Genomic DNA, 23,093 nt, shown 5'->3' with positions numbered 1-23,093 from the left:
ACTCTCCCCAAAATGGGCCTGACACTTGGATTACATGGACTGTAGTCCTCTTACATGGACTGTAGTGCAATTAGTCCCGGTGGGCCCTAACAGCAGGAAACTGGCTTTAAGTCTGTGCTCAGGAACAGTCTCCTCTCACAGACAACCGGTGCCTTGGATTTCCCAGCCAAGTGCACACTGCTCTGCCACGGCCCTTTGCCCTGTGTATAGTGCACAGACGGTGCTGACCTCTGCATGGCAGTTGTGCTCCATTAGAGCTCCTAGACCTAGCAGCTGCATTCCTTGTTTCTAGAGAACTCCAGCTCCCACACTGACACTATTAACTAGAGAATGGTTCCATATTCCCCTCCAGTCCGCACAATGCAGAGCTGGCTCTATGTCCAGCCTCCAGCGGCCATGAAATCCTGCCGCTGCGCAGAATGTGTCCTGGTGATTAGGTTCTGAGGGAGAAGTTAACTAGAGGCAACCCCCTGGAGCAGGCTGTGCCCCCGACTCTTTCCTTCTGGCCTTCCCGTATTAGCTGCTGCTAGCTGGGGGTTATTTGCCGACTTGGGTGTTTTAAACAGAGGCAGGACAGGGAGGTCTGCTGCTGCTGACGCCCATTTGCCCAAGAGATGAAAAGCGACGACATTTCAGGTTCTGTGCTGAATTAGAGCATGAACGTGAGGCTGGCCATAAAAGGTCTGGCAGAAATGGCCAGAGGTAGTGCAATAAGAATGCTTGGCAGCAGTGTTCCCGGTGAGCTGGGCACTTGTGCAGACACGCAGGAGAGGTTCCAGTGCCACCACGCTGATCAGCAGAGCACCCACAGCCAGGCATTGTGTTTCTCCTGGTGGTGCACATCACACATGCCTCTGTGCACACCAAGATCCACACCCGGGTGGAAAAGCTTAGCAGGAACATTGTGTGGAGGAGCATGAAAGCAAACCAGCTAGCAGGCCTGCTGATGTGCGAGATCAAGTTCTGTGCAAACCACAGAGGAGCATTAACTGTAGTTACCCTAAGCTTAGAATATACAGGCAGTCCCCGGGTTACGTACAAGATAGGGACTGTAGGTTTGTTCTTAAGTTGAATCTGTATGTAAGTCGGAACTGGTACATATTGTAGGGGAAACTCTAGCCAAACATTTCTCCAGAGCTCAGTTTTATTCTCCCACACCTCACTTCCCTCAGTCCTTTATTCTCAAGCTGAGGTGTCTGCTGAGAAAAGCCGCTCCGCGTCTCCCTGGTCTGCTGGGGGGAAGCAGCCAGTGCGGGGTTGCCTCACCCCGTTTGTAAGTAGGGATCCGATGTAAGTCAGATCCATGTAACCCGGGGACTGCCTGTACTCTGGTCACAGGTGGGTTGCAGAGACTGAGGCAGGAGGAGTTGGCAGAAGAGAGCAAGTCCAGGGGATGGTCAAAATGTTCCTACTTCAATGGCAGGCAGTTCTAGGAGTGCGCAGAGCCCACATTGGCTTCAATGGGAGAGGGGCTGCCGGGCCTCTCTGAAAAGCAGGCTCCTTATTTAGGTGCTGGACCATGGCCTTAGAAGCCTCACTCTGTGGCATGTTTCTCTCAAAGTGGTGTCAAATGGCTACAAAACTAACCCTCCTCCCCCCGAGAACAGCTCTAAGAACCACCAGAAACGGCAAAAACCTTGCAGAAGAGGCAAAACGAAGCACCTCCCTCGCTCCCAGTTCATACGCAGCCCTGGGCTGCCTCCCGAACAGACCCCAGGGGTTATTCAGATGTGTGTCAGATGAACATGTGATAACTGGCTCCCAGGGATCTGCTCCCGGCAAGTCCCCCAAGAGTCTCAAAGCACTTCCAATGCAACCATTAGGCTGCTCTGTGCTTTTCATGCACTTTGACCCCTCCTGGAGTCAGCATATTCTCAGGCACTTTATAAGAGGTCTTCCCCCAGCACCCAAGTCTCAACATTCCTACCTCCTCTACCTGCCAGACTGAGGCGACATCTAGACTGCGGTACCAGAGGTACTGCAAAACCCTGCCACGTCCAAGGAACGCGTTTGCTCTTCTGCTTTTTTCACGGAAGAGCAGACACTCTGTTGGGAAGCCCTGCGTACCTCACGTCACGGGGCATAAGGGCTCCGTTGAAAGAGGCGGCTTTTCCGCCATTTCGCTCCGGATAGACTGGGCCAAATGGCAGAAAAGCCTCTTCCGCAAAAGCAATTGGAAAAAGTTACGCAAATTTCAGAGCACAATTTGCACAGCTTTTTCCAATAAAGCCCAGTAGTCTGGACCTAGCCTGAGTGTTTAATACTAAAAATATAAATGTCACCCTTAGTGCTGCTTTGGGAAGCCTGATCCCAGATACAATGCCCTCCCCTCCCACGGCTCATGAGAATCCAGCTGGAACTGCACGTGTGTAAATACACAGGGCTAGAATTTAGTCTGAACTAAACTTTGTGACCCACAGAAACGGGATCATCAAGCTAAACATTTACTTTCAAGAGTACAACTACAGAACCATCTCGGAGTCTGCTGCTACAACTGTAAGTGCTGCAGCAGGCTCCTGCTGCTAACAACCCCGCCATAGCATGTGTCCCCGGCCTTTTCCCGAAGCCAAACACTTACAGAGTTCCCACTGAAATGACTCGGTCTCTGAGCAGTGTCCTCGCAGCTCCCCATAGAGATTAATCTGAAGGATTTAGGGGTGTCCCCGTCACCTGGACTGTGTGGTAAACGCACTGATGTAGGGCAGTGGGGGACAGCACGTCTAATCCTGGTCAGCACCGCTCTGTACAGGCTGCTTCCTAACCCGTTCTTCATTGCTGCTGCTGCTGCGCTTCTCCTTTATCCTCGGGGGCTACAGGGTGAGGTGGGATGCTCAGGAAAACTGTGAAATCTCCTTTGCAGTGAGCAGCCTTCTCGCCCTCTGTACCTGCAGCATGAGGGGCTGAGCTAAATGCCGCAGAAGCGATGTAGGTGGCTAGTCACCTCGTTAGCGGTATCCCCCGAAATACACAGCTGTCCGGCTGCTCCTGGGGCCGATGGTACGGGGCCCTGACCTCACTTCCTTATTTCAGATTGTGTGGCTCCTGTCAAGCCTGGGAGGCCAGTTTGGGTTCTGGATGGGAGGCTCGGTGCTGTGCCTCATTGAATTTGGAGAAATCATCATTGACTTTCTGTGGATCACCGTAATTAAGATCAGCAACTGGGGCAAGGGCCTGAAGCAGAAGCGAGCCCGGGCCCAGTACCCAGACGCGCCTCCAACAGTGTCCGAGCTGGTGGAGGCTCACATCAACCTTGGCTTCCAACACGAGGATGCCCACATCCCCGGCAGTCGTGACGCTCTTCCCCCTGAAGCACTCCCCCAGGAGCCAGGCACCCCCCCGCCCAACTACGACTCGCTGCGCGTAGACCCACTGGCTGGCGCTGACTCAGACAGCGAGGCAGAGGCCAGTTGAACAGCTCAGAACCTCACGCTGCACTTGGCCGCTGAGGAGATGCTGGCTCTGCCTGGTCATTCCCTCTGCACTGGGCTCTGTTCTTTCTGAAAGCTGCAGGGGATGCAAAGGCCACAAAGCTCATTGTAAAGCAACGTCGCCCAGAGAGCCCGGCAGGCAGGCACTGACATTAGGGTGTCATTCACTGCTGCCATCTGGTCAGTCCTCAGAGAGTACGGGCTCCTCGGCACGTCCCCCTCCCCCACAGGCACCTGTACCTAGAAAGTGCTGATTTGCAAGCGGTTCCTGTGATCAGTAGCTTTTCAGGGAGTGATTGTGATGAAGTAATTGTACTGCTACAAGCTTGCTATCGGAATAAAGGCTGTCAATGACAACGGGAGATTTAGTAAATGGGAGAAAAGTCAAAGGAGAGACTGAGCTGTCCGTGGCACGTGAATTCAATAGTGATTTTGCTCGATGTACATTTCTAGAAACAGAAAAATCCAGACGGCAGCCTGTTCTCCACACACGCCTCTGCCCAGCTAGCTGGCAAGTAACAGAACCGGCAGGACCCCACCCATGCCATCTCTCTCTTAGGTCCTCTCAACCTTTCTGCCTTCAAATAACCAGCAGTATAAACAGCAACCTGCTCCAGACAAGTTGCTGGCTGCTTGCTGGAGCCCTTATCCTTTTTGTTTGTGTTCCTATGCTCACTGCTCTGGTTTCTTGTGACTTGTTTCCTGCAGATGGCACATTTGTTAATATATGTTAGAGGTAAACAGTTCAGATTCCAATAAAGATGCAGGCACATCTACCAGGGGGAGGGGCGGCTCACTTAACAGTATCCTTCGTAGCAGAACCCCCAGCGATCAGTACTGTTTCCTGGTGGCAGAGTGAGCCACTGCTGGTACAGGTGAGGGCTACATACGGTGAAGATTTGGCTCAAGCTTCCCTAGGCAGCCAGCTCTGCCGCTGCAGCAGCATTACTTAGCCCTGTGGTTCCAATTTGCAGACAGCTCCCGGGAGCTGGGGTTGCTATTATCGAATCAAATCTCCACAGGGCAAGTGAGCCTGGATCCCGCACGGATGGCCCAGCTGTGAACCACTTCCTTGTGAGGTAGTAGCAGCTCCGTCCCACTGCCCCTCAACCAAGCAGCAAGTCTAGTTGATAGGTTTCCAGAACTTCAGGAGAAGACAAGTCCTGAGACAGGGTACAAGCAGTCCTGAGGACTGTCCCCAGCTCAGTATTCCCAGCTGCGTGGCCATGGGTGAGTTATCTATACCCCTACCTGTAAAGCTGGGCTAATACGGTCTCACATACCAGAGTGCTGGTGAGGCTGCTGAGATTCACAGCTGAGAATTGCTGTCAAAGCGCAGTGCTATTAATGAACCACTAAACTCTCAAGTCTCAGGCTGGCTGGAGACTCCATTTCTTCTTCACCCAGCCACTGAAGTGATCATCCTCATGCACAGCAGCACAACTGATGTAACACACACCTTAACAATCACACAATTAAATTACTAGCCCAGCAGGCCCCGGTGGGCGCAGTGCTCAGCACGTCGGTGGGCCCCCGTGTCACACCGATGGCCTGGCGGTAGAACCGTATTGGAAGAAGTCCGTGGTTTGGAATTCTGAATTCTTCCAGCAGCGTTCCAAGCACTAAGCCGTGCAGGCTGGATAATGCTAGCGCACCCAGTGAGAAGGGGCTGCATTCCAGAGGCCCGTCTCCTCCCGTTCCCAGTCCACATTTTGGGTAATGGATTGGGACAGAGGCACAACCCAGTGAACCAGGGCTGACAGTCTATAAAGCACACTGACTGACTGCCGCTCTGCCCCAGCTGGGGCAGCTTCTGAGAGCAGCAACTGAGTGTTTTTTCCTTTCGACATGAGACAGGATTCAGTGAGAATGATTGTAAGTGGGATTAGTGACCCATTCTCTAGGGCCGCAAACTGCCATCAGTTCCAGCTGGGCAGATGCCTGCCCCCACAGAGAGCCTCAGTGGCTCAGAGCAAGCGCCCCCCCCTCAGGGCCGCTGACAAGAGGAAAGCGCTGGCTTTCTTTCCACAGCTGGGCAGTAGCCGCTGGGGGCTCTCTCACCATTAGTTTTCCTCAGGGGAGCCATGTGCAGTCTCCATTTTAAAAGTTTCTACCAGTTAGAAAGTTTTATTTCCTGCATCTACAATGGGGAACCAGCGTGAGCCCGTCCACAGGATGGTTGGGGCAGCTGCTCCAGCCCCATGCTTCAGGGGTATGTGGGGCTAGCACAGCACGGGTCGGCCGCAGCACTACCGGCCCTGCCCCACTCCAGCTCGCAGTGTCACTTGGAACGGGGGGCAGCAGGGGCTTAGGGAAGGGTGGAATGGCATTGGGGGGCAGAGCACAGGTTGGAAGAGGCAGTGTAGGGGCAATGGAGGGTTACTCCAGGTCCTGCATCCCTCTAGGGACGGGCCTGTAAGGAACATGGTTCAGAAAAAACAGTTTATAAAGAAGTAGAAGCTTTCTGATTACACTCACAGAGAGAGAGGAAGAATATAATGAGTAACAACTGAACATAGCACAGAACAGAGGGGACACAAGTTTCCTCATTAAGCCATAGCAGCCCTGACATTCATTTACATCATAATTTTGGAGATTTCTACTTCCAAAATCAAGCACACCAAAGGCCTTCTCCTATATTCACAACCTCAAATTGTTAAATACTTGAGAATACACATTACACTGCAAATCTCTCACATCCCCCTATTGAATGCTTACTAGAGAAGAGCCGGAGAGACAGAAATCTCTGCTTTCACAGACTGCAGGGATAATATACTAAAAATGAACGTGAGCTACAATTTATCATCTGTTCCAAAGTTTAGCATTTACAGTGCATTGATTTCTTTCTTCCTTTTGTTAGTTGAAGTTATTAGCCACCCAAGGTGTATGCTTAAACAAATACCCTAAAATCTACCAAGATCTACCAAATCAAACAAAGCAACATCAGGAACCAGGTTCCTAAGAATTTTTATGGCTTTTTTCTCTCTACATAAATGAACATTTACTGGAGTCCTATAGCTCAGTTCCTGGCATCACAGAAGTGAAACAGAAATCTCCTAGTCTATCAACCCATGTTCTGATTTCTAACAAAACATGTAGACAGTATCATGAGCTTTCGTGCGCACAACCCACTTCTTCAGAAGTGTCCATTATCATCTAACTTCAGAAGAAGGTTGTGCCCATGAAAGCTCATAATCCCATCTACATGTTTTGTTCGTCTTTAAGGTAATCCTAGACTATTCGTTGTTTTTTTGAGTTTTTCTAAGGTGGAGGGATTGTTAAACCCAACGGTTCAAAATATCATGAATCAGGTTCCAAAAATGAGATGATTTTTAAATTCTCATTACTTTAAGCCAACGTGAGGACTTTATTCTTGGCCTTCTGAAGTATGAGCCTTTATGGGTCACATTTTCCACTTTCTCTTTGCAAGCTAGATTATAAAAACACATGAACATTTTCACATAAGCATGTAACTCCAGGAGCTGGAGCTCTTAAAAAGCACACACAAAACCATGACATTTGCAGGAAGCAGCTGTTGGTGGGGCATTCTCTATCTAATACAGACCTACTACATTGAACACTGCTAGTGCCTCTGTCAGCCCCGGTACCCACCAGGGTGCAAGGAGTAAGGGAAGTAGATGGAAGAGTTTCTCCCGTCGACCTCCCATAGCGGAACTGCCACAGAAATTTGATGCAAGGTACGTTGACTGCAGTTACACTATTCCGATTGCTGGACTTGCATATCTTAAATCAAATTTCTCCCCCAGTGGAGACCTGGTCTAGAAATCACTTCTGCTCTTGATCCACCAGAACCCTGATGAGTTAATCTTTCAGGCATATTCAAGGTCTGCCTTGTTTCTTGGGCTACTGAGGAGGAGCAGGCTGGGGGAGGTCAGTAAATAGTACTGGCAGTCCTTTGTATTGCATTTTCATTTATGGGCTAGAGGCTGAACCTATACTCTGGCACTAGAGAGAGATCTACAAATGCAAAGGAACACATAACTAATGCCACATCATAGCAGTTTGCAAACGAGACAAAACCCGCATGTTCCCAGCTAATCAATATTTTAGTCTCCCTCAAAACACTGGAAGTGCATTAGCTAGCTCAGGGAGACAGCGTTCATTTTGTCAGATCCAGGGAAAAAGGGCAGATCCAAGATGTATCCATTTTAACCTTCTAGCTGTCCTAAATGCAGGAGATAATGAGAGTAGGTAGTAGACTCTAATTTTCCATATATTGCTCTAGCATTCCTATAACTTCAATTTGCATATCTCATCTAATCACCACCTACAATAAACAATCAGCATTTCAAAAGGAGTCAATGGAGCCATTCTGTCAAACATCTGCCTTGAAAATGTGGCTCTCTCGCTTCCCAAACACACGCGGACCAGCACAGCTCCCACACTGGGTGGAGCAAAGGGGTGAAACTCCACCTCATTTCCACAGGATCAGATTCCCTGTTGTGTGTGAACACTGACTGCGGAGCCAACTCCACAGCAGACTGGGCCTGACCCCAAAACTCTCACCATGCACGGGTGAGCCCACCCCAGCACTCCAGCAGGGTTGAGGCATTTTAGGGCCCCACTATCTGCAGCAGATGCTTAGGGATAATAAAAGAGGAGACTGCGGTCTGATGCAGTACATGTAATTAACCCGCTTCTCCCTTTAGTTGGTTTGCGCCTTATTCACCTGTGTGCTAGTGCTTGAAGACGACAGAAGCTAACAGCAGATGGAGCCCAGCCTATTCCAGGGAACCAATGATGTTACTTAAGCAGGTGTTGTAAGGAGATCACCTAGCCCTGGGTACATGGAAAGCAAGTAAAAATAACCAGAACTGGCGGCAGGACAGATGAAATGCAGTTAGGAAACCTGCTCAGGACAGCAAGATCCAGTTCTTACAAGAACTGTCCTGGTCCTTTGCTGTTCAGCGCCTCGCTCCCCTCCCACCCAATAAATGGGTCACTTCCTTCATTAGGCGGCGGATGACTCTGCAATGTTCCCTCCTTCACAAATACAGAGTTTCCCTCAAGCCTGACAAGAGTGTCACTGTACAGCCCATGAGGCCCCAGTGTGAGAACTGGGTAACCCACCAAAGCTCTGGGGCGGGGCCGGTGCATCTGAATGCCTCTGCAGTAACCCCCACAGACCCCCAAGCTCCAACAGCGGTGGGCACACATTGTCCTCCCCGTGTTACAGGAGTTAGCCCAGGCACAGAGAAGCGATTTGCTTAAAGCACCGAGCAAAAGAACGGGGAGTTGAGAATAAACCCAGGTCTCCCGACTCCAATTCTGGCGTCCAGCCACTGGACATGCCACCCTCAGTCATTTGTAACAGCTGCTCCTTCACTAGAGCAAGCAGCTGCTCCAACCCAGAGCCAGGTGCATTCAGAACCATGTAGAAAAGTCTCTTCAGTTTGGCCCCACAATTGCCCCAAGCCTGTACCTCATGCAGCAGCAAAGGAGAGTGCTTAACCCCGGCCGGCTGGCTGCAAAGACAGAAGACGACAGAATCGGTTCCAAAACAGCTGATTAATCAAGTGCCCAGTGTAACATCTTCTAGATCAGAGAGGCCTGGCCCAGAAGGGGGGGGGGGGGGCACCTTTGGGCACTACTACGAAAGAAACAAACAAGAAAACACACCATCATGCTAAGATCCTGCCCAGACACAAACTTCTGCCACGTTCTCTTTAGTCCTAGCTGGCTGCCTGCAAGGGTTATTTGCTCTGGAAACGGCAACAGCTACAGTCTGGAAACCAAAGGCAAAAAGGAGCCACGCAACTTCTCACTCCTGAGTTACAGAGCAGAGAAAGGCTGGGAAAGGCTCAAATGGTGAGAGATTCACCCTCTCGCAGGACAAATGGGAACAGCATGTTCTCTGCAAGGAGGCGGAAAGTTTACTATTCTAGGCATTGCTGGTTTATAGAGGGTGCTTGACAAACTAATAAAATGAAAAATGTGCCTTAGGTACTTGAGTCAGGGTGTTTACTTGGTTATTTGTCCCAAAGTGATCAATGAGAGCACATGGCACGTAGGTTTGACAGCCACGTGCTAATGGGGAGCTCTGTTGGCCCAGCGAGCAGAAGACTCTGGGCTCCATGGGAGGCTACCAAGCTAAGCTCAGACAGTCGCCTGCTGCCAGCAGCTAGGAAGGGTGGAGGGACAAAATGCAGGGCAAGACGTTTACACTTTATGAAAGCAGCAGGGCACGCAGGAGACGGAGCGGGGAGAGAGGCAGATGTGGGACTGCACTGGAGGGAAGAGGAAGAGGTCGATTTGAGAGCGATCAGCTTAGAGGTAGCCACCAACATACTGGAAATGCGCAAGGGCAGAGGGGCGAGAGGAGGCGGCAGAGGACAGAGCCCTGAGACGGGAGGAAGTGGAGCCTCAAAATGCAAGAGTTCAAGGCAAGTGAGCAAGAGGGGAGTGTCAGGGAAGCCTGGGAGGCAGCGAATCCTGAGAAGAGGATGGTCTGTGCGCTAAGGAGAATGGAACAAGATGCTGACTTGGCTAGAAATCCAGCTGCGAATAGGGAGGGCAGTAACCAGCCGGAAGCGAGTTAACGAACGAACTGGAATAGAGAAGCGAGAGGCCAGGAGGTAGCGCGAGGAGAAAGCTGCAGCGGTAACTAGAGCTGAAGGGCAGAGCTGGGGACATTGTCCCTACGTGGGGATGCTAAGAGCCATTTTGAGAGGTTGAGGGAAGGAGCCACGGGTGTGGGATAAGGGGAGGAGCAGGAATGGAGGACAATAGGCTGGAGATGGCCCAGTGAGCGGAGAGGGGCAGGCTTTGCAGGGGAGGGGCGTGGGCCCCAGCTGGCCAATGTTGCTCCCCCATGTCCAAGTGCTGGAAAGTGGAAGGAAAATGCGGAGAAGAGCTGCCGGGGTTGGAAGCTTAGAGGTCCCCCAGGGTGGGGGAAGGAGGTGGCCTAGCACGGAACAGGCCCCACTCCGTTACAGGACATACGCTTGCAGGAGGCAGGGCCGTGCTCAAGCCTGCGCGTGCGCGTGCACATGCTGCCGGAACGCAAACCAGCAGAGCCCCCCAGCCAGAACACAGGGACCCGGCCACCACTAGCAGCTCCGTGGCCTCAGGACATTCAGAACAAGAATTTGCACACCCTGCTCTGGGGCAGGCTGCAGGGAGCAAACCAGCTCAAACCCCATCGGACTGGTGACTCCCCAGTGGTCTCCACAAACCGGCTCTTCCCTCCAGCTGAGAGGAGAGGCTGCCCCACACACATGCCTAAGGCCCAACTCCTATGGCACAGGTTAACTTCCCCTTATGCAAACGTGGCCAAATCACCAAGGCCTCGGGCCATTTGCATGCTTTGACGCCTTCCCTCTTAGGTGGGCTGTCCGCGAAGAACCCAGGGCCAATCCGCCTGAGCAGACGAGATGGCAGGAGATCCGGTCACCAAGGTCTGCAATTCCCCCCTCCCCGGTGCACACCCAAGCTCTCCCAGATGTGCTTCCCCTGACACAGCTGCAGGGGCAAACGGGGGTTTTGCTTCTGCTTGGTGACCCCCCTGAATGCTGCCTGGTTACACAAGCTGATGGGTGTTTGTGTTGAGGTGCTCAGAGGGCCAGTCCCGGGGGCATGGTCTCAGCAGCACTTCTGACCCTTCACAGCTGGGTTTAGCAAGACCCTGGCTCCTTTGTGTCATCTGATTTCCCCACATCTTGAGGGAGGGTTCTAGTTCTGCATGCGCCGTACGGGCCCTGGACGCTGCCCGTGGAAGCAGTGGTGCAGAGAAAGAAACACCTGGCTGAAGATCAGGTCCTGGTCTCTGCTGCATACCCGCAGTGCAATGGAGACGGCTTGCACAGCTGAGAGCGTTGCAAGGTTTTGGTCCCTCAGCCTGTAGCCCCCCATCAACCCTTCACCAGGGAGCAGGACTACTCAGGAAGACGAGGGCTTTAGAAGCTGCCCCGGGACACTTAGAAGCGGGCTGACAGGAGTTTTGTGAGGGACTTCCCCAGGGGAAGTGTGGGAGGGGGCCACATACGCATAAAACATCTTTAAACCTAAAGCCAAAAGCACCCTGGTAAAAACAAAACATCGCCAGAGCGAACGTCTCTCCAGTTCCTTAGACCCAAGGCAGCGTGGAGGATTTCCTGCCCTTTGGGCAGGGGGTACGTATGTGCGTGTGGCTCAAGGAGCGCCTGGCCCTCAGGGACCATGTACAGGCTTTGGAGGCCAGGATGGCTGAACTGGAGGAGCTAAGGGAGACAGAGAGGTACATAGATGAGACTTTCCGGGACACTGTAGAACTGTCAACCCCTGCTCGGATAGCGTCTGTGCTCCTGAGGATGAAAGCCTCCGGGAAGAACAGCAGCCAACTGGAGCAGAGAGAAACGATCCCGTAGTTGGGCACCTCCTTCCGGATGATGTTATGGTATCCTCTCGCACTGAGAATACCTCTCCGGGGGAGGGAACGCCAGTTATTGCCAAGAGACAGGTAATAGTTATGGGGGATTCAATCATTAGAAATAGAGACAGCTGGGTTTGCGATGAATGGGAGAACTGCGTGGTGACTTGCCTGGTGTTAAGACTGCAGGTCTCTCGAGACATCCAAAAAGGGGCTTATGCCTAGCTCCTCCCCAGCGTTGGTGGTCGTGGTACATGTAGGCACCAATGACATAGGGAAAGATAGGAGAGAGCTCTTGGAGGCCAAATTTAAGCTGCTAGGTAAGGGTACGTCTACACAAAACACAGTTATTTCAAAATAACAATGTGTCTACACAGCAGTTCCGTTATTGAAAACTAAATTTGAAATAACGGACCGCTTATTCCTACTTCTGAAAACCTATTCCACGAGGAATAACGCCTCTTCTGAAACAGCCGTAGCGTGGACACTCTGCTGCTGCTATTTCGAAACAGCTTCTCCCCACGGCCATTCAAACTAATTACTCGCCAGTGCCTCCTGGGCTCTAAATCGAGGTAGCACGTCCACATAAGGGAAGCAGGCTTCGGACCAATTTTGAGGCTTCCCTGCAGTGTAGACGCACTATTTCAAAATAAGCTATTTCAGAGTATTTCTTCCGGAATAGCTTATTTCAAAATGAGTGTGCAGTGTAGACGTACCCTAAGAAATTGATTCTCTGAAATGCTTTTAGTTCCATGCGCAGGGTCAGTTAGACAGGCAGAACTGCAGGGTCTCAATGCTTGGATGAGACGATGGAGCAGGGAGGAGAAGTTTAGATTTAGTAGGAACCAGGGAAACTTTTGGGAAAGTGGAAGCCTGTACAGGAAGGATGGGTATACATCCCCTCAGAACGGGATGCAGAAAAAGCTTCTTGATAGCTTAAACCACTGCTTCTTGGTCCTAGAATCCACAAGAAGAGAGGCAGTTCTTGATTTAGTTGCAAGTAGACCACAGGATCTGGTCCAAGAGATGAATATAGTTGGACTGCTTGGCAGCATGGAGCATAAATCATTACATTTAACATTCCTATGGCAAGGAAAACAGGATAGCAACCCAACACTGGCATTTAATTTCAGAATTACACTAAAATAATGAAGCTAGTTAAACAAATTAAAAAGTACAATGCCAAAAATGAAATCCCTGTAAGATGCACGGAAAGTTTGTAAAGACATCCTAATACAGGCTCAATTTAAACATACATCCCCAAAATGCCATTCTGGCTAAACAACAAAGTAAAGGAAATAGAGTCAAAAAGGCGTCCTTTAAAAAGTAGAAGTTTAATCCTAGTAGGGAAAATGGAAAAGAGCATAAACTCTGGCAAAAGAAATGTAAAAATATAATTAAGGCAGCAAAAACAGGATCTGAAAAGACTCAAAACACCACCCATTTTAAATACATCAGAAGTAGAAAGCCTGCTCAACACCCAGAGGGCCACTGGGCAACCTGAAGGCGCTAAGGAGCACTCAAGGACAAGAAGGCTGTTGCGGATAAACTCAATGAATTCTTTGCATCAAGTCTTCCCAGCTGAGAATGAGAAATTCCCAAACCTGAGCCATTCTTTTTCAGTGACAAAGCTGAGGAACTGTCCCAGACTGAGGTGTCGTTAGAGGACATTTTGGGTAAATTAAACTGTAATAAGTCAGCAGGATCAGATGGTATTTATCCAAGAGTTCTGAAGGAACTCACATGTCAAACTGCAGAACTACTAACTGTAGTTTGTAACCTTTGCTACAGAAGCTGGTTTAAATAAAAGGACTGAAGGATCGCTAATGTGATGTCCATTTTTAAAAAGGATCCCAGCAATTACAGGCAGTAATTGACTTCAGTACTAGGCAAACTGGTTGAACTTATAGCAAAGAACAGAACTGTCAGACACACAGATGAACATAATTTGTTAGGGAAGAGTCAACGTTTTTGTAAAGTGAAACCATGCTTTACCTATCGACTTAAACTTCCTTAAGGGGGTCACCAAACATGTGGAAAAGGGGGAATCAGTGGATACAGCGTACTTAGATTTTCAGAAAGCCTTTTACAAAGTCTGTCGCCAAAAGCTCTTAAGCAAAGTAAGCCGTCATAGAATGAGAAGGAAGGTCCTTAATTGGCTAAAAGACAGGAAACAAAGGCTAGGTATAAATGGCCAGTTTTCAGAATGGAAAGAGATAACTAGTGGTGTTCTCCAGTGGTCTGTTCTGAATTCAGTCCTATGTAATATGTTCATAAATTATCTGGAAAAAGGGATAAGCAGTGAGGTTGCAAAACTGACAGATGATAAAAACTACTCACGATAGCTAAGAGCCAAGCAGACTGTGAAGAGCTACAAAAGGATCTCTCAAACCTGGCTGACTGGGCAACAAAATGGCAGATGAAATTCAAAGTCGATAAATGCAAAGTGCACATTGGAAAACAATCTCAACTCTATGTATAAAATGATGGGTCTAAATTAACTGTTTGAGATCTCTCAAAAAAGAGATCTTGGTGTCATTGTGGACAGTTCTCTGAAAACATACATTCAATGTATAGTGGCAGTTAAAGCCAACAGAATGTTGGGAATCATTAAGAAAGGAATAGATAACAAGATATCATATTGCCTCTCTATACATCCATGTTATGCCCACATCTTCAAGAGTGTGTGTAGATGTGGTCACCCCATCTCAAAAAGAGATAAAAAGATTTAGAAAAGGGAGCAATTAAGATTCAGCTTGGAAAGACACTACTAAGGGGGTGGTATTTGATAGAGGTCTATAAAATCATGACTGGAGTGCAGAAAGTAGATAATGCAATGTTAGTCCTTTTTATAACAAATTAAATTAATTGGCAGCAGATTTAAAACAAACAAAAGGAAGGATTTTTTCACACAACATGCAATCAAGCTGTGGAACTCCTCGCCACAGGATGTTGTGAAGTCCAAGACTATAACAGGATTCAAAAAAGAGCTAGCTAGATTCATGGTGGTTAGGTCCATCAATGGCTATTAGCCAGGATGGGCAGGGATGGTGTCCCCGGCCTCTGTTTACCAGAAGCTGGGAATAGGTGACAGGGGACGGATATTGACTGCCTCTTCTGTTCCTTCCCTCTGGGGCACCCGGCATTGGCCACTGTTGGCTAGACGGACCTTTGGTCTGACCCAGAATAGCCATTCTCATGTGCTTAGTAAGCGCCTGCCCTCATCTGCATGAATGCGTCTGAGTCAGAACCTCCAGAACTCAAGACAAGGAGAGATCTGTGAAAGGAATCATGATGAATAGTTGCCCCTTTGGCAGAGCATGCGAGAAAATCCAGAGAGGAACGAGCAGAGATGAGGAAAATGCCTCCGTTCTAGCTGGAAAACGAGGGGAAAAGGACAAAGTGCTGGAAGAAAAGAAGAAAATCAACTTTGCAGTGGAGATTTCACTAAGCACACCAGATAAAGGGCACACTTAGCAATTCAGAGGAGGGAAGTTCACTGTCAAATAGATTATTCCATTCTGATAGGAAAGCAGTAAAATCTCAGGGCTGCCACTGCCAGAAACAGAGAGTCTTAATCCCTTTCAGGGACAGCTTGTGCTGAGCATCAAGACACACCTGAATATTTGGGTTGGTTTGCATTCCAGATCAGGACTCCTCTCTTGCCAAAAGAACTGGTTAAATGCTGCAGATGAAGTATCACATTCTTCAACGCCATAGGAGCATTAAAAATAGGCAAGAAAATGGAATCACAGTACAGTCCTAAAGCAGTTCAGACTGACACTGCACTGGGTGAGAGGATCCAGGGAACTTCTTCTAGCACCAACCTCTCCCTACCCCCCAACCTGGCATTTTAAATGTCATCCAAAAATGGTTCCCCACAAGTTGAGCCTCGCAGAGTTTCCCCCAGTGGTGTTTGTATCAACCACGACCTCACATAGCCGAAGTCCCAACAGTGGGATTAGTTTGTATTTTCCCTAATTAGCTCCCAAGGCTCTCACCTGAGTAGTGTTTCTAGATTAGAGAAGCCTTTTCGCAAAGACCCACACATCACCCCTTTATTCATTTCACAAGAAGACTATGACACGGCTACATCCAATTCCTTGGAAAGAATTCACATGGCTTCAGAAGGAAAAAAACATTAATCTCCTGAGAAACAACCTACTCAACTGGTTTTGTCACCAGGGCTTAGCTTGGTCCTGCCTTTTCTGCTAATTGCCCACATGCTACCTTCATGAGATTGTGGATAATGAAAGACTTGAGCAATGGGCCTTGCCTGCGGGTAGCAGAGTCCTCATTTCAGCTGATCCACACTGCACATACCCTGTAATTTCAGCCAGCATTGATTGGACTGCACTACAAAAGCCAGTCATCTTACTGTCACGCGGCATGGTCACTCCAGGCAGCATCAGAACTCGTCACAAGACAACTCTACCTCATCACAGGGAAGTGCGGTGATTAAGACATTTTTCCTTTCCATTTCATAGTTCAAAGCACCCGCAGAGCTCTCCTGACGTTTCCAAATGAAGAAATGTATTAAATGAGATTCAAATAAATTCCTCTTTCCCCCACCCTTGGAGAGTTCATTGGAGAAAAAATTCAAGGGAGGAAATTCAGCTGTCAGACAACAGCTCATCAGCGATGTTTTTCTGGGCTTGGAGTTAATAGTCCAGACTTCTCATGGTGGCGATGGTGCTTGCTAACCTGCGGGGCAAGCTCTTGGCTATTTGCCTGTAGTCTTCTGGTTTGGTCTTCAACAGAGTGACAATGTTCTGTAGTGTCTTAGAAGGCTGAAGGCCGAGGGCATCCATCACATTGATCAGATAATCTACAGAGTGAAGCACAAAATGTACTTAAACAACGGCTACTATATCAACAGCCCCAAAGCAAAGCCACAGAACAGCAAAGCCTCCGTCACAGGGCTCGACAGCAGATGTCTGTCCATCAGCACTAGCTCACAGCACCTGATGAGCGGCTGGAATCTAGCTACATGCCTGGCTTGTATCCTGGCTCGTCAGTGACTGCTTCGCATGATCAGCGATTTTGGGCACAGGACGGGGGCACGCTGTTACATTTTAGTAACTGCACAGACTAATGTGAGAGGACTCAATCGCTTCCATAGTCTAAAACCTTCTACTTCTCTCCCTACCCTTGGAACACCTGTTGGAAAGACCCATCTTCTCCAAGTGTCCAGGAACACAGGTGATGCGGGGTGAGGGAAGGAAGGGACGAGGGGTCATGTGCCCCCTAACATCGGGGACAGGCAGGGTCAGCCAGCAGCTGGTGGGGAGACTAGTAGGGGAGGGTGTCTGTTTCCTCACCACCCCCCCCCCGTCCCCCACTCACTGGCACCAGCAGGCCGAGCAGAGCAATGGCCCAAGCTTGCTGCACTCCTTTGGCCATGTCGCTTGGGGGTGAGAGCGCCCCCCATACTCACTCACAGAACCGGAAGGGACCTCGAAGGGTCATCAAGTCCAGTCGCCGGCCCTCATGGCAGGACCCAGCACCATCAAGACCAACCTGCTCTGAAATCTCTCCAGAGATGGGGATTCCACACCCTCCCTAGGCAATTTGTTCCAGCGTTTAACCCCCCTGACAGGTAGGAAGCTTTTCCCAATATCCAACCCAAACCTCCCTGGCTGCGGTTTCAGCCCATCGCTGCTCATCCTGCCCTCAGAGGCCAAGGGGAACCATTTTTCTCCCTCCCTGTGACAGCCTGTTAAATACATGAAACCCGCTCACGTCTCAGTCTGCTCTTTTCTGAACTAAACCAGCCCAGTTCCTTCAGTCTCCCCTCACAGCTCGTGCTCTCCAGGCCTTTCATCATTCTTGTTGCTCTTCTCTGGACCCTCTCCAGTTTCTCCGCATGAGAAGCGGAGCAATGCGGCAGGCAGAGCAAAGCGAGCTGGGGACACTGGGCTGTTTCCCCCGTTGCTGCCAGTGAGCACGAGGGAGGAGCGACCCCTGCTGCCGGTGCCGGCCCTGCCTGTCCCCAGGCCGCACCACTCGGGGAACAGGGAAGAGGTGGGGAGGGGCAGAATCTAGGGCAGAGGCCTGTTGTCCCAGCCCTTCCCTGGGTTGCAGGGGATGTCACGAGGCCCCCCCTTCACCAGTCGCCTGTCTCCACGAGAGGAGTCTTGCAAAAACATAGTTGCCGGTTCTAACCCTGAGCACTTGGCTTATTTCTCCGGCTTTGCCAGCTGCCATTTCACTCAGCACTAACGGCACATGTGGGACTGCGGCCTCAGTGGGGAAGAGTCTTCTCAGCTCTAGTCAGCAGCAACTTCCTCAAAATGCAAGATGCTGAGCAGCTCCCCCTTGGAAAAGGGCAGGAAACAGCCCCTCTGGGAGGTTACTGGCGTGTAGGGAGCCATAGCTGGCTACACAACGAATACTCTGCGCTCACCAATGTCCGTGGCAAGCTGCTTCGCTGAGTGAAGGGTGAGCTCCGGGATCTGCAGGATAACTTCACAGTAGGTCTGCATTGTAGCTCTGGCGATGGAGCCTAGCCAGTAGTCAGCCATGTTGTCCAGCTCAGGTAACTCGTCACCTGAACAGAGAGTTCTCATTAGCCCTCAGAGCCCCAACTCGCCGTCTGCCCCGGGGGTGAGTTCTGTGCTAGCTGTTAAAAGGGACAGGGAGCTTAATGTGCAACACTCCAAGTGCTGGAACGCAGACAAAGTGGTTCCTAGACTGGGCTCCGGAGCACAGGGTGGTGGCTGGAGCTAGCTCTGTTCCCGATTACCGGCTGCTATCTCACCCCGAAAGGTGGCTAAATACACGGCACTCTTTCTTCAGGCCACTCTGTCTCACTAAGCCACTGCCACAGGGACGTGAGGCGACCGTGCACGACAGTGGGCTGGGGTCTGGCCAATACGGCGTCTCTACGGCAGACATGGCCCTCCCCTGGAGGAGAGTCCATTAAGCAACAAATGCTCCTGCAGAACACACGCACCCAACGTGTTCCCTGCTCACTGCTACGCACGAGGGGATCGGAAAGCTAAGGAAGCCATTTTAAACATGAAAATACTTTAATGTGACAAAACAACAACATCAAAAGCTAAACACTCGTCATGTTCTTAGCAAGCTATGGGAGGAAAAGGTAAAAGCAGCCAGACGAACCTGATTTGTGGGGGGAAGAGTTTTTGGTCGAGCGAAATCAGGGAGCAGATTTCAGACACACAAAAGGAGTGTTTCTTTACACAAAGCACAGCCGACTTGTGGAGCTCTTTGCCAGGAGATGTCATGAAGGCCCAAGTTATAACTGGGCTCTAAAAGGAGGAGGTTTGGATGCACGTAAGCCAGGGGAGCTCAGGGAGTCTTGGGCACAGCAGGGAACAGAGAGAAGGTGAGAAGATTTGACAGGCTGCTGCAAGCTTATTAGTCAGCCCCAGAAAAGGGTTATAGGCCATGTTCCCTGTAAACTGTGCAAGGGCAGCCACCCAGGAGAGACTCCAATGCCGCCCAACTGATTAGCGGAGCTCCCACAGCAGCCAGCATGTGTTTCTACGGGTGGTGCACGTCCCTCGGTGCACAGAACACGGGGTGTTGGGCTGGGTCCTGGGGGCCAGAGAGAACACTGGTTATGGGGTCAGAGGGATATCTCGGACAGGCGGATGTTAACCAAAGTGGGGTGAATTTGTTGAAGTGTGACTCTCCCTCATTTCCTAGTTCAGTTAATGACCCGTCTTGGCACTCATGTAGTGCTGTTCACCCAGTGGTTCAGAGCACTTTACAACACTGAGCAGGAAGTATTGATGCTCCCATTTTACAGATGCAGTGACAGAGACAGACAGACATGCAGCTCTCCTGCTTCCCCCAGCACCATCTCTCCACTTGCGTGTCTGCTCTGTGCTATGTAAGGCATGGCTTGTTAGGATGGTCAGATCACACGAGCTTCCGCTAGCTGGACAATGATCCAAACTGCGTGCTCTGTGGACAGTGTTTTTCTCCAACTTAGGTGGTTCGGGGTCAGCCAGAGAGTAGTGCTTATGATGCAGGTTTCCACAGTAACAAGGCTTGGATACAAATAACTAGGACTCAGAGCTAGAACTAAGTGAACACATCAAGTGCAGCTACTGCTGGGATTCAACTCGACCCCCACAGGCAACTAGAGCATTTCACGAGCCCTCACTCTGATCACAAGAGAGTTCCTAGAGAACCAAACGATAACAGACTTAGACCCCCACCATGGGGGCTCATCTTCAGAGCAACTTCCCTCAGTACAGACAGCAACACAGCGTGACCTAAAGCTTGTTTCAGTGACCGTGTTGAAGTTCTCCTCGTTACCTAGGGTCTCGTTGTGAGTACCGATGCGGGACAACTGGAAGGCATTCTACAGTTCTACAGTAGGGTACCATGTCAGCAAGGCAATCAGCCTCAGATGGCTCATCCCCAACACTCATCGCTCTGCAGTGCTAACACACATGCTTCCCCCCAGACTCCTCAGTGACCCAGTCTTGCCCTACCTTGCTCTGGAGGGTAGGGCAGTTTTCCAGCATGTAATGCCAGTTCCAAAGCAGAGTCTTCCTGCGTAACAAATGGCTCGAGGTGAAGTGGGAGGGACATGATATACTGTCCAATCTAGGAGAGACAATAAAGGATTGCAAGAGTGACACTGAGTTACAGATTTGTGCCCTAAGTGGGCACTTCCCCGAAGGTTAGAGAGGGATCCCCATCGACACGGCCTGACCACTGGCCATGGCAGCAGCTCATCAGCGTACACTACACCCGGAAGTGAACTCCAGCTTCTGTTGGAACAGAACCCCCCGATGGCCGATGTTAGAAATAAGTGGGGAACTCCCTCTAGCTCAGCAAGGGCGTGTCTGCAGCAGGGCTCCACCGGACATGAACGACGCAAACTGAGCTACGTCAATTGTCTAGCATATTTCAAAACAGCTTCTTTTGAAATTGGGAGCATCTACACAGCACTTATTACGAAACAGAGCCCTCCTCCCCCGCCTTCCCTTGCTCCTTGTGCAACCAGGGTCACAGGAATCGGAGTAAGACTCCAGCTTGACAGTATTTCGACATTCCTTCGAAACAGCTGCCTGTGTGCAGATGCGGACTAAGCTATTTCAAAATAGCGCTAGTTATTCCGAAAGAATGCTGCTGTGTAGACGTGCCCCAAGCTCCCACATCCAACAGGCCAGGCAATTTCAGAATGCCAGCACCAGAGGGGAACGGATCGCCTCCCATGGGCTTGGGCCCTCATGTCGGCAGCACAGCTTGTGCGTGACACAGAGCTGCCCTGGGCGCACCACAGCAAAGAGCAGACGTCCTCCTGTTTGGCAGGTTACACTGGGGTCGAGTGAGCAATCAGCAGCCAGTCGGTCTGAACGACTGAGTCTAGAACGGATCTCTGCACACGGGCACAGGCATTGGCATCACTGCCCCGTCCAACTGAGAGGTGCTAACGAGAGGCAGCAATTGGCAGAGGTTAGGGAATAACCCTCACACAGAGCCGGCCGGGCACCTGGCAAGGACTATCCGGAGAGGCTCCTAGCCTCATCAGCGACAATGTGCAGGGGGCACATGCACCCCCACACCGTGGGCAGGAGGGGCAAGAGGCTGACTAGCAGCCAGCAGGCAGAGTCCTGGGGTGTCCATGGGGACTAGCCGGGGGGAGAGTCTGGCGCCTGTAGCAGGGGAACAAGGCAGCCCCAGCTCTCTTTGCTCTTCCATCTGCATCGCTCGGGGGAAGGGGTGGAATCTCCCTGCACTCGTTAGCAGGAAGCAGAGCAGAGCGGGGGGAGCAGAACGAGCTGGGCCACGTTGCTCCACTTCCCCTGCTGCTGCCAGGAGCTCAGGCTTCCCTGGGCCATTATGGTGAATGCTGGCCAGACCCTTACTGCCAGCGCCAAGTTCGCTACCCCCCCAGGCCACAGTGGTTGGGGGAAGAGGCGGGGCGGGGGCAGAGAGGGGTGGTTCTGGCCCTTCCCCGGGCAGGGAGAAGGTCACATGGCTCCTGGTCTCCCCCGCTGTCACTCCTCACCAGTTGCCCTGGCCAGTGTTCTCTAATATTTTCCAGACATGTGCGGAATAAATATCGGTCTGTGCACTGAGGCATGTGCAGATGTGCACCACCAGCGGAAACCCATGCTGCTGGCTGGGGGTGCTCTGCTAATCAGCTGGGCAGCAATTGACTCTCTGTTGGATGGTTGCCCAAGCACTCAGCTTGCAGGGAACACTGCCCTGGCTGCCACTCACTCTTGGCATCCCAACACCAGAAGCTTCTGCAGCAGCAGGAGAACTGGAGAGGCTGCAGCTACGGAAGGGAAAACGGCCACACTGCGGATGCAAAGTGATCCCAGCCTACAACAGGGACGCCTGTGCTATGTGCTTGGTGGGATTGCTCTGCCATCTGAGTCAGCCTCTCTAACAGCTGCACAACGGGAGAGGTGCCACGAAGGGTAGGTCTAGAGTACGCGCCTCTGCCGACTATCCCCACGAGCGCTTACGTTGCTGATGTATTCAAGAGGAGTCAGACTGAAGTTCGGCAGGTCCTCTGTCAGCGTCTCCCCAATGCCGCCTGAGCTCCAGCCCTAGGAAGGAGCAAGTGAATTCTTTTCACAGAACTGTCTGAATGCTGCAGACACAAATCCCAGCAGATGACGTGGAGGGGTGGGTCTGTTTGGGCTCCCCACCGACACAAGAGCACGGTTCAAAGGACGTTCACATCTGAGTAAGGAGAGAAACCCCCAGAGACGTGAAGGCATCCGAGAGAGGCAGCGAGGGCGTGTTAGCAGCGTTCCACCCCTCTAATTTGTTGTGTCTCTGGGCGGAATGACTTTCGCTGTAAGTGCCAATACGGAGGGGATGTATCGATCACGTAACGAGTCCCTGCACACGGATAGCGTATGGCAGGGCTGGAGCTGAGGGGTTGGGATGAGAGCTCTAAACTGGGGCTCCGGGCTGGGCAGGCAGTTGGGATGTGAGAAAAGTCAAGGACTCTGGCTGGGGGGGAGGACTTTGGGGGGCGCTAGGGATGAGGGGTTTGGTGTGCAGGAGGGGGCTCCAGGGTGGGGCCAAGGGATTTGAAATACAGACGGAGCTGTGGGTTGAGGCGGGGTTTAGGGTTCCAGAGGAGGCGTGGGCTCTGGGGTGGGCCTGGAAATGGGGGTTTGGGGATGCAAGAGGCAGTCTGGCTATGGGGAGGAGCTCAGGCCTGGGGCCTGGGATGATGGATTTGGAGGATAGGAGATGGCTGTGTTGGGGTGCAGGATGTAGGGGCTCAGGTTTACCTAGGCGGCTCTGTGCCCCAGGAGGACGAGGGGAAAGGCTCCATGGCGTGCTAC

The 23,093-nt window shown here is 51.1% G+C and overlaps 2 protein-coding genes across 3 annotated transcripts in view; one reads left to right on the top strand and one right to left on the bottom strand.

The window, feature by feature from the left end:
* The window catches only part of SCNN1B (sodium channel epithelial 1 subunit beta), a 41,970-nt gene extending 38,185 nt beyond the window's left edge, over positions 1 to 3,785 (top strand). For both annotated transcript variants that reach the window (XM_075899946.2, XM_075899945.2), the window contains 2 exons: positions 2,421 to 2,496; positions 3,031 to 3,785. In XM_075899946.2, coding sequence (XP_075756061.2) covers positions 2,421 to 2,496; positions 3,031 to 3,411 — 457 coding nt within the window. In that variant the 3' untranslated portion in view covers positions 3,412 to 3,785. The remainder of the gene's footprint in view (positions 1 to 2,420; positions 2,497 to 3,030) is intronic.
* Positions 3,786 to 12,893: 9,108 nt separating this feature from the next.
* The window catches only part of COG7 (component of oligomeric golgi complex 7), a 32,063-nt gene continuing 21,863 nt past the window's right edge, over positions 12,894 to 23,093 (bottom strand). The window contains exons 14-17 of the mRNA XM_075899944.2: positions 22,257 to 22,340; positions 20,265 to 20,379; positions 18,203 to 18,346; positions 12,894 to 16,624 (exon numbers count right to left, since the gene is read on the bottom strand). Coding sequence (XP_075756059.1) covers positions 16,458 to 16,624; positions 18,203 to 18,346; positions 20,265 to 20,379; positions 22,257 to 22,340 — 510 coding nt within the window. The 3' untranslated portion in view covers positions 12,894 to 16,457. The remainder of the gene's footprint in view (positions 16,625 to 18,202; positions 18,347 to 20,264; positions 20,380 to 22,256; positions 22,341 to 23,093) is intronic.

Source organism: Pelodiscus sinensis, chromosome 15, assembly GCF_052426305.1.
Source record: "Pelodiscus sinensis isolate ZL-2025 chromosome 15, ASM5242630v1, whole genome shotgun sequence".
NCBI lineage: Eukaryota > Metazoa > Chordata > Testudines > Trionychidae > Pelodiscus > Pelodiscus sinensis.
This window is presented reverse-complemented; position numbering and strand designations above follow the sequence as displayed.